This window comes from Ornithodoros turicata, chromosome 4 (genome assembly GCF_037126465.1).
Source record: "Ornithodoros turicata isolate Travis chromosome 4, ASM3712646v1, whole genome shotgun sequence".
In the NCBI taxonomy this organism is placed as follows: domain Eukaryota; kingdom Metazoa; phylum Arthropoda; class Arachnida; order Ixodida; family Argasidae; genus Ornithodoros; species Ornithodoros turicata.
In genome coordinates, this window is record NC_088204.1 from 44,955,393 (window position 1) to 44,972,524 (window position 17,132).

Sequence of the window (17,132 nt, forward strand, 5' to 3'; positions counted from 1 at the left end):
CTTCTTGGTAATAACACGGATTTTTATTGCAAAAGCTAGGTGCTGATGAATTGCTTAGGTCAAAAGTAAGTAGTCTGGCCTACTGCTAGGAAACTATTTCAAAACGACTGGCGTTACAACCAGTCATTTTCAAAATGGCTGGTTGTAACACCATTGCATCTTTGCTCTCTTTCAATATCTTAGCTGACCTTCTTTGACAATAGGGATGGTTTATGGGGGAGTGCCTCCTCCAGTAGCAAGTTTTCCAGAAGCATTATTCTTTGTGTTGAGCATCTTAGATCACATTGACCGTCACATTATTCTTTGAAAGTGGTATGGGTGACTAGGAGCTGCATATTAAGTAGGTCCTTCCTTGTTGTGTTGTACTGCCTACTCAGTAATTCATCTATTCAGTTCCTTCAGCATCTGTGCATTGAGGTTCAGTCTTGTTGTGTTCCCAATTTAGAGTGTCAGTCTGCTTGCAATGTGCACACGACAAGTTGTGAAAGGCCACCACACACGAAAGACATCTGCATTTGTGAAGGTAATATGTAGACTAGTATGTACAGTTGCCGACAGATTTTTTTGACTCCTAGGATCCTCAAACAGCCTCAGTTATCGAGCATATGGAATTTTTAGTCAAAGGCATAAATATCACACTTCTTCCAATGCCTGTATTGAGAATAGCTAAAGAGGCCTCAAAATTCAAAATTGTTGCTGCACAAATTCAGGCTGGGTCACCTTATGTACGTGCAATTGTTACGGTGTATATACTAGCTAGTATTTTGATAACCATGTCAAAAATTTAAATTAAAAACATGCAATCAAGAAATATGTGATCATAACATTTATCTGTAGGGGACTTTTGGCACATACTGCTGTTGGGTTCTCACAAGTTGAGTGTATTTTTCGTGAACGCCATACTCTCACTGGGTTTAACCCACTTGTGGAACCGTCCCAACCTGTGGGTAACATGAGGAGTCACGCAGGAAAGAGAAGGATAGGGAGAAATTGGAAAGGGCATACAGGCATAGATGGATGTGTAGGATGCTCTCGATGACCACCCTTTTAGGTCACTACAGATCTGTTTAGAGTTTGCAACATGAAAGGTATCATCTACCCGTACCTTGTTTTCAGCAAAAAAAAAAAAATTACTAAGGAACTTTTGGCCACTCTCTGTTACTCCCTTCTTGAACCCCCGCAGGTTCTCCTTATCACAAATCGTTAGGACCTCTTCCCTGGACTTCTCTTTGTCAGATTCTACGCTCACAAAGTTTCTCTCTAGCGCTTAGTTTCTTTTCTTGTCATATGACTCTGATCCGAAACTACTAGGCCACCTCCTTTATCGGACAGTATCTTGCTTAGTCGTAACAGAGTGTATGTTGATCAGACAGAGATATGTGTAAACGCATGGCTTAAATAACGTGCGGCCCCCCTCAACAACACTGCCATGTACATGTTGATAGGTGCATGTGCACTCCCATGTTTGAAAGAACTGTAATAGGCTATCACGAACGTACTCGATGTGCACCGAGTACGTTCGTGATAGCATTCGTGAAATTCTTGAAGTGCACCATATCAACCAAGCGGGGAGCAACAAGTGTGTAAGTTCCCCTTCTTTGGCCCCTACGATTGACAGGTGTGTAACCGGTCCTTGGTCACGTGTGACAACGAGGTGCGTAAGCTGTAAATGTATCCCTCATGAAAGCAGTCGGAAGCTTGGCGTTGTAATATTTGTGTTGTCTGTGTTGCGTATTTGCGTCGGTATATTTTCCAGTCATGTACCAACTACGCCAAGTGCCTACATTATTTTAGTGTATCTGAAGGCCAGAGAATTATGCTTACGGGTTACGGACATGATATTTTTATGGGCTTTCATGATATTCAGAGGATGTGCACCAGAGAGTAACTTCATCTAATGAATGTTGATGAACAGGTGTTGATCTGACTGGGTTTAGTAACTCTATATAAAACGCAATTGCCCTCAAACAATTTCATGATTAGCTATAATGTCAATAATAAAAATAATCAAGGATATCGGAGCTAAACCTGCACCCTGCTGTGGATCAAAAGGTGTAGAAAAATGTCGGGAAGTAAAAGAGTTAAACTTTATAGACTGTTTCCTATTATAGTAAGGTAAGAGTGGATTAAGTTTGTTAAGCTACTTTTTTAAGCAGAGTTAGATTCTTCTGCTTAAGTTCAATATGTGACACTTTATCAAATGCTTGGGTGCTCGAAAACAATATCCACCTGAAGTATGTCATCTATAGCTTTATCTAGATCGTGAACAAATTACAATAACTGGGTGACTGTGGATCGTCCAACCTGGAATCTGTGTTGGCTTCCAGCTATCAAACTCTAGTTGTCTAGAAAGCTCAATATATGCTTGTTCAATATGTGCTTGGACATTTTTGCACAGTGATTAGTTATTATTAGTGTAAGCGAAATCAGGTCGCCTTGTTTGTGTTGAGGTGTTATGTTTGCAAGTTTCCAATTAACTGGAAAATCATCTGTGCCATATATTTTCTTTAAAATGTGTTCTAAAAATGGACCGACTTGCTCATCGTATCTTCTTAGGAAGGCACTTAGAATGCTGTGAGACTCGGGAGATTTTTTGTATCCAAATTCAGCAATAAATTAACCATTCCAGTGGTTGAGAACGACATCATCGATAGGGGGAGTATTTCCGTACTTATTAAAACAGGCAGGTAGGCAACCATCCCTTACTATCTACACGGATGAAAAATAGGATGCAAAAGTCCCAGCACTGCCCAGATTGGAAAGTAGACCAACATTGTTTAAACACTTATCACTATTTGTAATGTATCTCCAAAATTTAGCAGGAGATGACATCAGAAAATCAAGTAATGTGTTACCAAAGAATTCCGATCTAGCAAGGATGACTTTCCGTCTTACAGTAGAGCTCTTCTGCACGCAGTTTCTGTAGCCAAGCTTTGTGGACCACTAAGATGACGATTTTTCCTCATAAGACCGCATAATTTTTTTATTCATGCAATACATCCAGCGTGATTGAGAGGTTCTTTCTATTGACAGTCTTCATCTTTGCTGGGATAAAATGAGATAAACAGTAATGTGTACTGTGGGAAAGTTAATCCCAGAGGCGATCCCTAATCACGCTAAATCTCTCTCTTAAGTAATCGGGTACGAAACATCATCAGCAGTATTGAAGTCTTAAACATGTATGCTTTTCTTGGAACTCCAACAAGCAAAATTCAATAGTAAATTAACATGCACCAGTGATCAGAAATTCCTTCTAGAACAGTACACTCGTAATTACTGTTTGTCAAGCGACTACTTAAAAACATCAAGTCTAAAATGGAACCCAAACTGCCATAACATCCTGTAGGCTGAACAGCAGCTTGTTCTCTCCCGTGCAGATAAGATAAATTCAAAAGTGCTTCGCAGCTGTTAACTTCGTGTCCTCCACAACAAACAGCAATACACAGTTTATGCCAGGCACATTAAAATCTTTTCATAGTATTATTCTCACATTGTTCGGAACATTGTTAGTCATATAATCATTAAGACAATTTACAACCTCCACAGATGATGGTGGGCCGGCTTTTAACCTCCCGACCGGACCGTCGGTGGTTGCGTGGTACTTGGGTATTTCTTTCGCGCTTGATGCTTTCTTTGTGCTTGACAATTTATGGCCTGCGCTTCCCACGTGCAAACAAACCAAACCGAAGAGCTCTTTTAATTTCTTGGGAAATAAAAGCAATATCAAGTTTATCCGACCACATGGCCCCTGCTTTATTTTTGGATTGTTTCCATGTCTCTGTATCAGTGTCTTCTATTCCATGGAACACAAAGGCTGTTGTGCTTTAACAAACCTGAAAAACGAATAAAGCAGGCTTAAACAACATGCCAGTGCTGCTCTTTCCAGTTGCACTGAAGAGGAAATCCATAGGCATAGCTTTTATAGATATGGTGATGTCGCTGCTGTACCACTCGGATGAAAGAAAGTACGCTCCATGTAAGGGAGGAACATGCCCACATTGTCAGTAGGGCACATGTGAAGTAACCCAAGCAATAAGGGATCAGCGGTGGAAGTTTTGAAGTATGTTTAACATCCTGATGTTCAGCTGGTCTAAATATGAGGAATAACTGGAAAATGAAGGAGGCAGGCTTAGGCAGAATGCCACTGCTGCTGTCTCCAATTCCACAGATAAATGTTGTTGGTCACATATTCTTCCACAGTGTGCTTTCCATATCAAAATTTTTTGACATGGTTACTGGAACACCCTGTAAACTTCAGAAGCTGCAGCAAATGAATGTAAAAAAATGCCACAAATTTTCGCAGGTGTAACCTCATGGGGGTACACGACACAATAAGCGCATTGATGAGAGTAATGATGACCATGGTCGACAGAGAGCTCCCTCATGGCATTAATGTGATTCAGTCTTCCTTCTTCAGTGCCAATTGCCATTTTATTTACACATCTGAGGACACTGCTGATGCAGTTATGTGTATTGTTGATATACCCCACCCGAGGGCATTGTTGATAGGGTTGATGATGCCGCAGAAGTGGCAAATATCGACAGCAGAATAGTCTGAATTTCTTTTGCATCATCATGTCCACATCATGCATTACAATTACTGTGTTGTCATACTCACTTGACATCAAAGGTAACCTAACCTAATAGCTGCTAACCTAATATGTATGTCGCTGTGCTACTCTCAATTTCACTGACATTTGTATATGTCATGTAGTTGAGCACACGTGTGTAAGCTGTACCTTTGCCTACGTGTGGGCTGCTGCATGTGCGCTGCGTTGCTGCAGCTGTTGCAGAACGTGTCCTGAAATATCTCAACCTAAGCTGTTGTGCTTGTCATGGCCTATTGGTTGTTGATAAGCTTGCGCTTTGCAACATCTGACAATTTCCAGCTTGAGTGCATACAAAAACTAAGCTGTCCCTTGAAGAAGTAGACTAGAATATTAACTGTGAAAATACATTGGGATTGTGGAGAGTTATAAATAGAAAGAGAGAGTCAGAAATATAAAGAATTGTGAATTTTTGGAGTCCAAAATATCAGTCGGCTTCTGTGTGTATACATTTTATAAGTTTTTTATCAGTAACACTTACATTTATTAAAAATTAGGTTAACCCTATTTTCTTTTATTCAGGCATGTGCAGCATATTGCTTTATTACCATTCCATCATTGGACAGTGTTCTAAACCGCTTGGAACTTTGCCTGTTGTCCGGACAAGTTGCCCTACTCAACCAGTGCCTGTCGCAAGGTGAATATTAGTAATATGCTTTGAATATCAGATAAGTGGGCTGAAATGAAGTAACTTGCATTGCAAGGGATAACAGCCATCTACAGCATCAGTGAATCAATCATTATTATTAAGCACAGGAAACAAGAAGCTGCGAGTGCAGACTTGTCAGTTTATGAAACCACTGTTGTAAACTAATGCATCACCATTCACTTCCTTTTTCTCTTCTTTCTTTTTTTTTATTTTTTATCTGTTTCGATGCGTGGGGAACCTTGAAACCTAGAAGTTGCTCGCAGTACAGTTTTAAAACAAATGTTTTGAAAATTTTCAGTGACGCATTCCAAGAAAACTGTCAGTAAAGTCAATTACTGTCAGTAAAGAGGGCTGACACGGGTCATATGTGCGAGTAACAAGGAGGCACACATTTGCTTTGCTTTCGTTCTGTAGCTCTAAACATTGTCACACATTTGGTGCACTGCCTTATTCAACTGGCTTCATTTTCTGTTCTGTGAACACACATGAACACAAATTCTGTGTGTTCATGTGTATTCACATTCTGTAGTTTATGACTTCAGTCTGTTCATTCCATTTTGTGATTGTAATCTTACCCTTCGACGACTTACCTAATAACGCCCTTACGGCTTTTGATGGCTTACCTAATGACAGTAGTCTTTCTTGGAACTGTGACACATGCCCCAGTCAGTACTCACACAACTCCTCCACGCGACAGCTGGCGGTGACATATGGACGGCTGTGTGACGAGACTTAGCAGCCTGACACCTCAAACAAGTGTTTGCTGCTATTTTCCTCGAAATGCTGGAAAGTAATGTTCTGAGGCTGGAACACAGAAGAAAGGAGAAACACACTTTTCCTGCTTGTCGTCATTGTTGATAAGCCATCACTTACTTGTAACTTTCAATGGCAATGTGAACATTTGGGTCTGCCAGCCCAGATTTGAACCTGCTCTAGTAGAGTTCCTAGGGTCTAGCTCACTAGTGAGGGCACCACCACCACCTCCTAGCCTAGTCAGTCATGTCCTCGCATGGTGTACATGCAGCACTTGGTGTGGCTACAGTGAAAGATGACTCAGGCAGCCTACTGGATGCTCGATGTATTCCCAATACCAGGTATCCGCTTCCATCAATCCTATTCCTAACCCATGCCTTGTCTGGCATTCTTGGCTCTTAGTTGTCTGTTTTCCTTGTTGCCAATTTCCAGCACAGATGTTGAGCTCACGTTCTCAAAACCCCAGACTGCTAACCGGAAGGAGCAATGTCGCCATGACAGACAAAAGCATGATGCTGGACATGTGTGTATGTTAGAAGTTCGAGGTGTTTATTCCTATGGCAGTCCATGCAGTGTCAACAGATTTTTTTGTGTGTGTGTCCAGCTGCTACCTTATTAAGGCCGATTCAAAGTGTTTTCAGTAACGTCGAAAAGGGGAAAAAAATAAAACACTGTCAAGGATCCCGCGAGGAGGGAATCACACACGTAACATGAAAAACGGTTAGGAGCAACTAATATTTATTCGAACAAGAACTTTCGTGCAAGAGACTGCACTTCTTCAGGTTACACAACTAAGTGCGACACGAGTATATATACCAAGTGAACAGATATAATAAAACAGGTTTCCAGAACTAAGTAAACACAAAACAACCAGACAGTAATACAATGCATCACGTGAGTCCATAAGAGCGTGGACGTGAGCATAAGTCCAGAAAACATGCTGTGAACAAAAATATTGCAGAAACTACTTTGCTGGTTATCTACAATATGCGAAGCATTGTGTACGAAGACTCATGATGTCACGTACAAGAAGAGTCCAGAAAACAAATGTTGTAAACAAAAATGTTGCAGAAACTACTTCGCTGGTTATCTACGATACGCGAAGCATTGTGTACGAAGACTCATGATGTCACGTACAAGAGGAGTCCAGAAAACAAATGCTGGAAACAAAAATGTTACAGAAACTACTTCGCAGGTTATCTACGATACGCGAAGCATTGTGTACGAAGACTCATGATGTCACGTGCAAGAAGAGTCCAGAAAACAAATGTTGTAAACAAAAATGTTCCAGAAACTACTTCGCTGGTTTATCTACGATACGCGAAGCATTGTGTACGAAGACTCATGATGTCACGTACAAGAAGAGTCCAGAAAACAAATGTTGTAAACAAAAATGTTGCAGAAACTACTTCGCTGGTTATCTACGATACGCGAAGCATTGTGTACGAAGACTCATGATGTCACGTACAAGAAGAGTCCAGAAAACAAATGTTGTAAACAAAAATGTTGCAGAAACTACTTTGCTGGTTATCTACGATATGCGAAGCATTGTGTACGAAGACTCATGATGTCACGTACAAGAAGAGTCCAGAAAACAAATGCTGGAAACAAAAATGTTCCAGAAACTACTTCGCTGGTTTATCTACGATACGCGAAGCATTGTGTACGAAGACTCATGATGTCACATACAAGAAGAGTCCAGAAAACAAATGTTGTAAACAAAAATGTTCCAGGAACTACTTCGCTGGTTTATCTACGATACGCGAAGCATTGTGTACGAAGACTCATGATGTCACGTACAAGAGGAGTCCAGAAAACAAATGCTGGAAGCAAAAATGTTGCAGAAACTACTTCGCTGGTTATCTACGATACGCGAAGCATTGTGTACGAAGACTCATGATGTCACGTACAAGAAGAGTCCAGAAAACAAATGTTGTAAACAAAAATGTTGCAGAAACTACTTCGCTGGTTATCTACGATACGCGAAGCATTGTGTACGAAGACTCATGATGTCACGTACAAGAGGAGTCCAGAAAACAAATGCTGTAAACAAAAATGTTCCAGAAACTACTTCGCTGGTATATCTACGATACGCGAAGCATTGTGTACGAAGACTCATGATGTCACGTACAAGAGGAGTCCAGAAAACAAATGCTGGAAGCAAAAATGTTGCAGAAACTACTTCGCTGGTTATCTACGATACGCGAAGCATTGTGTACGAAGACTCATGATGTCACGTACAAGAAGAGTCCAGAAAACAAATGTTGTAAACAAAAATGTTGCAGAAACTACTTCGCTGGTTATCTACGATACGCGAAGCATTGTGTACGAAGACTCATGATGTCACGTACAAGAGGAGTCCAGAAAACAAATGCTGTAAACAAAAATGTTCCAGAAACTACTTCGCTGGTATATCTACGATACGCGAAGCATTGTGTACGAAGACTCATGATGTCACGTACAAGAAGAGTCCAGAAAACAAATGTTGTAAACAAAAATGTTGCAGAAACTACTTCGCTGGTTATCTACGATACGCGAAGCATTGTGTACGAAGACTCATGATGTCACGTACAAGAAGAGTCCAGAAAACAAATGTTGTAAACAAAAATGTTGCAGAAACTACTTTGCTGGTTATCTACGATATGCGAAGCATTGTGTACGAAGACTCATGATGTCACGTACAAGAAGAGTCCAGAAAACAAATGCTGGAAACAAAAATGTTCCAGAAACTACTTCGCTGGTTTATCTACGATACGCGAAGCATTGTGTACGAAGACTCATGATGTCACATACAAGAAGAGTCCAGAAAACAAATGTTGTAAACAAAAATGTTCCAGGAACTACTTCGCTGGTTTATCTACGATACGCGAAGCATTGTGTACGAAGACTCATGATGTCACGTACAAGAGGAGTCCAGAAAACAAATGCTGGAAGCAAAAATGTTGCAGAAACTACTTCGCTGGTTATCTACGATACGCGAAGCATTGTGTACGAAGACTCATGATGTCACGTACAAGAAGAGTCCAGAAAACAAATGTTGTAAACAAAAATGTTGCAGAAACTACTTCGCTGGTTATCTACGATACGCGAAGCATTGTGTACGAAGACTCATGATGTCACGTACAAGAGGAGTCCAGAAAACAAATGCTGTAAACAAAAATGTTCCAGAAACTACTTCGCTGGTATATCTACGATACGCGAAGCATTGTGTACGAAGACTCATGATGTCACGTACAAGAGGAGTCCAGAAAACAAATGCTGGAAGCAAAAATGTTGCAGAAACTACTTCGCTGGTTATCTACGATACGCGAAGCATTGTGTACGAAGACTCATGATGTCACGTACAAGAAGAGTCCAGAAAACAAATGTTGTAAACAAAAATGTTGCAGAAACTACTTCGCTGGTTATCTACGATACGCGAAGCATTGTGTACGAAGACTCATGATGTCACGTACAAGAGGAGTCCAGAAAACAAATGCTGTAAACAAAAATGTTCCAGAAACTACTTCGCTGGTATATCTACGATACGCGAAGCATTGTGTACGAAGACTCATGATGTCACATACAAGAAGAGTCCAGAAAACAAATGTTGTAAACAAAAATGTTGCCAGAAACTACTTCGCTGGTTATCTACGATACGCGAAGCATTGTGTACGAAGACTCATGATGTCACAGTACAAGAAGAGTCCAGAAAACAAATGTTGTAAACAAAAATGTTGCAGAAACTACTTCGCTGGTTATCTACGATACGCGAAGCATTGTGTACGAAGACTCATGATGTCACGTACAAGAAGAGTCCAGAAAACAAATGTTGTAAACAAAAATGTTGCAGAAACTACTTCGCTGGTTATCTACGATACGCGAAGCATTGTGTACAAAGACTCATGATGTCACGTACAAGAAGAGTCCAGAAAACAAATGTTGTAAACAAAAATGTTGCAGGAACTACTTCGCTGGTTATCTACGATACGCGAAGCATTGTGTACAAAGACTCATGATGTCACGTACAAGAAGAGTCCAGAAAACAAATGTTGTAAACAAAAATGTTGCAGGAACTACTTCGCTGGTTATCTACGATACGCGAAGCATTGTGTACGAAAGACTCATGATGTCACGTACAAGAAGAGTCCAGAAAACAAATGTTGTAAACAAAAATGTTGCAGGAACTACTTTGCTGGTTATCTACGATATGCGAAGCATTGTGTACGAAGACTCATGATGTCACGTACAAGAGGAGTCCAGAAAATAAATGTTGTAAACAAAAATGTTCCAGAAACTACTTCGCTGGTTATCTACGATACGCGAAGCATTGTGTACGAAGACTCATGATGTCACATACAAGAAGAGTCCAGAAAACAAATGTTGTAAACAAAAATGCTGCAGAAACTACTTCGCTGGTTATCTACGATAGGCGAAGCATTGTGTACGAAGACTCATGATGTCACGTACAAGAAGAGTCCAGAAAACAAATGTTGTAAACAAAAATGTTGCAGAAACTACTACGCTGGTTATCTACGATACGCGAAGCATTGTGTACGAAGACTCATGATGTCACGTACAAGAAGAGTCCAGAAAACAAATGTTGTAAACAAAAATGTTGCAGAAACTACTTCGCTGGTTATCTACGATACGCGAAGCATTGTGTACGAAGACTCATGATGTCACGTACAAGAAGAGTCCAGAAAACAAATGTTGTAAACAAAAATGTTGCAGAAACTACTCTTGCTGGTTATCTACGATATGCGAAGCATTGTGTACGAAGACTCATGATGTCACGTACAAGAGAGTCCAGAAAACAAATGCTGGAAACAAAAATGTTACAGAAACTACTTCGCAGGTTATCTACGATACGCGAAGCATTGTGTACGAAGACTCATGATGTCACGTACAAGAAGAGTCCAGAAAACAAATGTTGTAAACAAAAATGTTCCAGAAACTACTTCGCTGGTTTATCTACGATACGCGAAGCATTGTGTACGAAGACTCATGATGTCACGTGCAAGAAGAGTCCAGAAAACAAATGTTGTAAACAAAAATGTTGCAGAAACTACTTCGCTGGTTATCTACGATACGCGAAGCATTGTGTACGAAGACTCATGATGTCACGTACAAGAAGAGTCCAGAAAACAAATGTTGTAAACAAAAATGTTGCAGAAACTACTTCGCTGGTTATCTACGATACGCGAAGCATTGTGTACGAAGACTCATGATGTCACGTACAAGAAGAGTCCAGAAAACAAATGCTGTAAACAAAAATGTTCCAGAAACTACTTCGCTGGTTATCTACGATACGCGAAGCATTGTGTACGAAGACTCATGATGTCACGTACAAGAAGAGTCCAGAAAACAAATGCTGGAAACAAAAATGTTCCAGAAACTACTTCGCTGGTTTATCTACGATACGCGAAGCATTGTGTACGAAGACTCATGATGTCACATACAAGAAGAGTCCAGAAAACAAATGTTGTAAACAAAAATGTTCCAGAACTACTTCGCTGGTTTATCTACGATACGCGAAGCATTGTGTACGAAGACTCATGATGTCACGTACAAGAGGAGTCCAGAAAACAAATGCTGTAAGCAAAAATGTTGCAGAAACTACTTCGCTGGTTATCTACGATACGCGAAGCATTGTGTACGAAGACTCATGATGTCACGTACAAGAAGAGTCCAGAAAACAAATGTTGTAAACAAAAATGTTGCCAGAAACTACTTCGCTGGTTATCTACGATACGCGAAGCATTGTGTACGAAGACTCATGATGTCACGTACAAGAAGAGTCCAGAAAACAAATGCTGTAAACAAAAATGTTCCAGAAACTACTTCGCTGGTATATCTACGATACGCGAAGCATTGTGTACGAAGACTCATGATGTCACGTACAAGAAGAGTCCAGAAAACAAATGCTGGAAACAAAAATGTTCCAGAAACTACTTCGCTGGTTTATCTACGATACGCGAAGCATTGTGTACGAAGACTCATGATGTCACGTACAAGAAGAGTCCAGAAAACAAATGCTGGAAACAAAAATGTTGCCAGAACTACTTCGCTGGTTATCTACGATACGCGAAGCATTGTGTACGAAGACTCATGATGTCACGTACAAGAGGAGTCCAGAAAACAAATGCTGTAAGCAAAAATGTTGCAGAAACTACTTCGCTGGTTATCTACGATACGCGAAGCATTGTGTACGAAGACTCATGATGTCACGTACAAGAGGAGTCCAGAAAACAAATGCTGTAAACAAAAATGTTGCAGAAACTACTTCGCTGGTTATCTACGATACGCGAAGCATTGTGTACGAAGACTCATGATGTCACGTACAAGAGGAGTCCAGAAAACAAATGCTGTAAGCAAAAATGTTGCCAGAAACTACTTCGCTGGTATATCTACGATACGCGAAGCATTGTGTACGAAGACTCATGATGTCACGTACAAGAGGAGTCCAGAAAACAAATGCTGTAAGCAAAAATGTTGCAGAAACTACTTCGCTGGTTATCTACGATACGCGAAGCATTGTGTACGAAGACTCATGATGTCACGTACAAGAGGAGTCCAGAAAACAAATGCTGTAAACAAAAATGTTGCAGAAACTACTTCGCTGGTTATCTACGATACGCGAAGCATTGTGTACGAAGACTCATGATGTCACATACAAGAGGAGTCCAGAAAACAAATGTTGTAAACAAAAATGTTGCAGAAACTACTTCGCTGGTTATCTACGATACGCGAAGCATTGTGTACGAAGACTCATGATGTCACGTACAAGAAGAGTCCAGAAAACAAATGTTGTAAGCAAAAATGTTGCAGAAACTACTTCGCTGGTTATCTACGATACGCGAAGCATTGTGTACGAAGACTCATGATGTCACGTACAAGAAGAGTCCAGAAAACAAATGTTGGAAACAAAAATGTTGCAGAAACTACTTCGCTGGTTATCTACGATACGCGAAGCATTGTGTACGAAGACTCATGATGTCACGTACAAGAGGAGTCCAGAAAACAAATGTTGTAAACAAAAATGTTGCAGAAACTACTTCGCTGGTTATCTACGATACGCGAAGCATTGTGTACAAAGACTCATGATGTCACGTACAAGAAGAGTCCAGAAAACAAATGTTGTAAAGAAAAATGTTGCAGAAACTACTTCGCTGGTTATCTACAATACGCGAAGCATTGTGTACGAAGACTCATGATGTCACGTACAAGAAGAGTCCAGAAAACAAATGTTGTAAACAAAAATGTTGCAGAAACTACTTCGCTGGTTATCTACGATATGCGAAGCATTGTGTACGAAGACTCATGATGTCACGTACAAGAAGAGTCCAGAAAACAAATGTTGCAGAAACTACTTCGCTGGTTATCTACGATATGTGAAGCATTGTGTACGAAGACTCATGATGTCACGTACAAGAAGAGTCCAGAAAACAAATGTTGTAAACAAAAATGTTGCAGAAACTACTTCGCTGGTTATCTACGATACGCGAAGCATTGTGTACGAAGACTCATGATGTCACGTACAAGAAGAGTCCAGAAAACAAATGTTGTAAACAAAAATGTTGCAGAAACTACTTTGCTGGTTATCTACGATATGCGAAGCATTGTGTATGAAGACTCATGATCTCACGTACAAGAAGAGTCCAGAAAACAAATGTTGTAAACAAAAATGTTGCAGTAACTACTTCGCTGGTTATCTGCGATATGTGAAGCATTGTGTATGAAGACTCATGATGTCACGTACAAGAAGAGTACAGAAAACAAATGCTGTAAACAAAAATGTTGCAGAAACTACTTCGCTGGTTATCTACGATACGCGAAGCATTGTGTACGAAGACTCATGATGTCACGTACAAGAACAGTCCAGAAAACAAATGTTGTAAACAAAAATGTTGCAGAAACTACTTCGCTGGTTATCTACGATACGCGAAGCATTGTGTACGAAGACTCATGATGTCACGTACAAGAAGAGTCCAGAAAACAAATGTTGTAAACAAAAATGTTGCAGAAACTACTTCGCTGGTTATCTACGATACGCGAAGCATTGTGTACGAAGACTCATGATGTCACGTACAAGAAGAGTCCAGAAAACAAATGTTGTAAACAAAAATGTTGCAGAAACTACTTCGCTGGTTATCTACGATATGCGAAGCATTGTGTACGAAGACTCATGATGTCACGTACAAGAAGAGTCCAGAAAACAAATGTTGCAGAAACTACTTCGCTGGTTATCTACGATATGTGAAGCATTGTGTACGAAGACTCATGATGTCACGTACAAAAGAGTCCAGAAAACAAATGTTGTAAACAAAAATGTTGCAGAAACTACTTCGCTGGTTATCTACGATATGTGAAGCATTGTGTACGAAGACTCATGATGTCACGTACAAGAAGAGTCCAGAAAACAAATGTTGTAAACAAAAATGTTGCAGGAAGTACTTCGCTGGTTATCTGTGATATGCGAAGCATTGTGTACGAAGACTCATGATGTCACGTACAAGAAGAGTCCAGAAAACAAATGTTGTAAACAAAAATGTTGCAGGAAGTACTTCGCTGGTTATCTGCGATATGTGAAGCATTGTGTATGAAGACTCATGATGTCACGTACAAGAAGAGTTCAGAAAACAAATGTTGTAAACAAAAATGTTGCAGTACTTCGCTGGTTATCTGCGATATGTGAAGCATTGTGTATGAAGACTCATGATGTCACGTACAAGAAGAGTACAGAAAACAAATGCTGTAAACAAAAATGTTGCAGAAACTACTTCGCTGGTTGTCTACGATACGCGAAGCATTGTGTACGAAGACTCATGATGTCACGTACAAGAACAGTCCAGAAAACAAATGTTGTAAACAAAAATGTTGCAGGAAGTACTTCGCTGGTTATCTACGATACGCGAAGCATTGTGTATGAAGACTCATGATGTCACGTACAAGAAGAGTCCAGAAAACAAATGTTGTAAACAAAAATGTTGCAGAAACTACTTCGCTGGTTATCTACGATACGCGAAGCATTGTGTATGAAGACTAATGATGTCACGTACAAGAAGAGTCCAGAAAACAAATGTTGTAAACAAAAATGTTGCAGAAACTACTTCGCTGGTTATCTACGATACGCGAAGCATTGTGCATGAAGACTCATGATGTCACGTACAAGAACAGTCCAGTAAACAAATGTTGTAAACAAAAATGTTGCAGAAACTACTTCGCTGGTTATCTACAATACGCGAAGCATTGTGTACGAAGACTCATGATGTCACGTACAAGAAGAGTCCAGAAAACAAATGTTGTAAACAAAAATGTTGCAGAAACTACTTCGCTGGTTATCTACGATATGCGAAGCATTGTGTACGAAGACTCATGATGTCACGTACAAGAAGAGTGCAGAAAACAAATGTTGCAGAAAGTACTTCGCTGGTTATCTACGATATGTGAAGCATTGTGTACGAAGACTCATGATGTCACGTACAAGAGGAGTCCAGATTTTGTTACGATACCAGTAGCCACATCGCAACCCACAATGCAGCTCACTATGAATACAAGGATGCAATTGTGCCAGCACCACCGATGTGACACTCTTGAACGACTTTGCATTATTGCCGGCCTTGTTATCGTTGTGTTTCAGTATTAGGTTGAGGATACGAGTTTCTCTCATGGGTCAAAACTGTGCATTCAAGCGACACACAGACTTGGCCTTGTCCCGTCACCACACGCTGTTCCCGATCAAGGAGCTTCTCTTCTGTGGGTGGTGGCCGCTTGCGATACCCCATCTCGTCTGACACAATGAGTGCCTCAGGTTCGAGTTTTATAAATGGTTTACGACGCAATTGTTGATGTCAGGGCCATTACAGCGCGTCATTTACAAGTTGGTTTTGCATTGGTCTGGGTGTGAATGTGAACGAGTGCGTACTACTGCTTCGTGTACATGCGGAGCGGATATAGCTCCTTGCGCTGCAGGCAATCATCTGAACTGAAAGCGCAAGGAACAAACCCATCGCAAGCAATCAGGTGCGATTGTGAAGGAGTGCGTACTGCTGCTCTGTTTACACGCAGCACATGTATACCTCTTAGTTTTATTACAAGGCGAGATCACATACCACTTTTTCGGTGTTAGTAGCTAAAGAATGCTTCATATTTAAAAAACCTACTTATAAAGCCTCATTCATCAGATATTCGTTGTGATGCCAACAAGGCCAATTACAAGATATGACTTATGACAACAATGTATGTATAGATCAGAGAAGGAGCACTATATGTTCCAACAGTTTCATAAATAGAACTCTGGCACACTTCACAGGCAGCTCCCCAACACATGCTCTGTGAACTAGGGGCGGATTTAAGGGGGGCGATGGGGGCGACTGCCCCTCCCAGAGGAGCAGAGGTTGAGGGGACCAGCAATGTATGTCTTTCATAAGATCAAAATTTTTCTGCATCTTCTGAAGTTTGGCATAATTGTTCTCTATGTCCCTAGATTGGCGTATAGTGTCATAAAAGCAACTCAACTGTGGGTTATCTTTCTCCCACTTTCACTATTTTTCAAGAAATCAGGTAGCACAATCTCACTGCCATTGATGGGGGAAGACCTGATGCACTCGCAACAGAAGGGCAGGAGAGAGCATGGGTGTCTCGCTAAAGCAGTCGGATGCAAGCATTCCCGATCTTATTCGCTCATGCCAACTATCATTGGCTCCTGATGGCTCAGGTGCCCCAAAAGAGGGTGGAGGGGAGCGGTGTGGATGAACACGGCGTAAATGCATTGCCTCACAGTTACAGATTGCACTTTGGTTGATTGCACTTGAGATTGCACTTTGTGTTTTTTAAATTGGATTTTGTTATCTGGGATTTCGAACTCGTAACACACCCCTCATCCTCTCTTTCAGGATGCTAAGCACCAAGCTAAATATGAAAAAAAAGAAGAAACTCATTAGTTTCGTGCACCTAGATCCTTCCGATCCTACTGTGTGGTCCAAATTTTATGTTTTGCCTTGAAATAAGATGTTAGGTCCAGGTATAGAACACTTATGTAACAAAATAGACTATGCTGCGGTGATCCAGAAGATCTAGACCACATCCTTCTTCATTGCCCGCACTACCAAACTTCCAAACCACACTTTCAGTCTCTCTCA

At 40.6% G+C, this 17,132-nt stretch overlaps 2 protein-coding genes across 5 annotated transcripts in view; one reads left to right on the plus strand and one right to left on the minus strand.

Moving 5' to 3' along the window:
* Positions 1-17,132, minus strand: part of LOC135391477 (transmembrane protein 94-like) — a 587,105-nt gene that overhangs the window by 258,443 nt on the left and 311,530 nt on the right. The gene's annotated exons all lie outside the window — the stretch shown is intronic.
* LOC135391472 (VPS35 endosomal protein-sorting factor-like) overlaps positions 1-17,132 on the plus strand; it is a 140,569-nt gene that overhangs the window by 82,358 nt on the left and 41,079 nt on the right. The window contains exons 19-20 of one of the 2 annotated variants that reach the window (XM_064621736.1): positions 446-523; positions 5,130-5,244. In XM_064621736.1, the coding sequence (XP_064477806.1) occupies positions 446-523; positions 5,130-5,244 (193 nt within the window). The remainder of the gene's footprint in view (positions 1-445; positions 524-5,129; positions 5,245-17,132) is intronic. The other variant, XM_064621737.1, reaches the window with a different exon arrangement.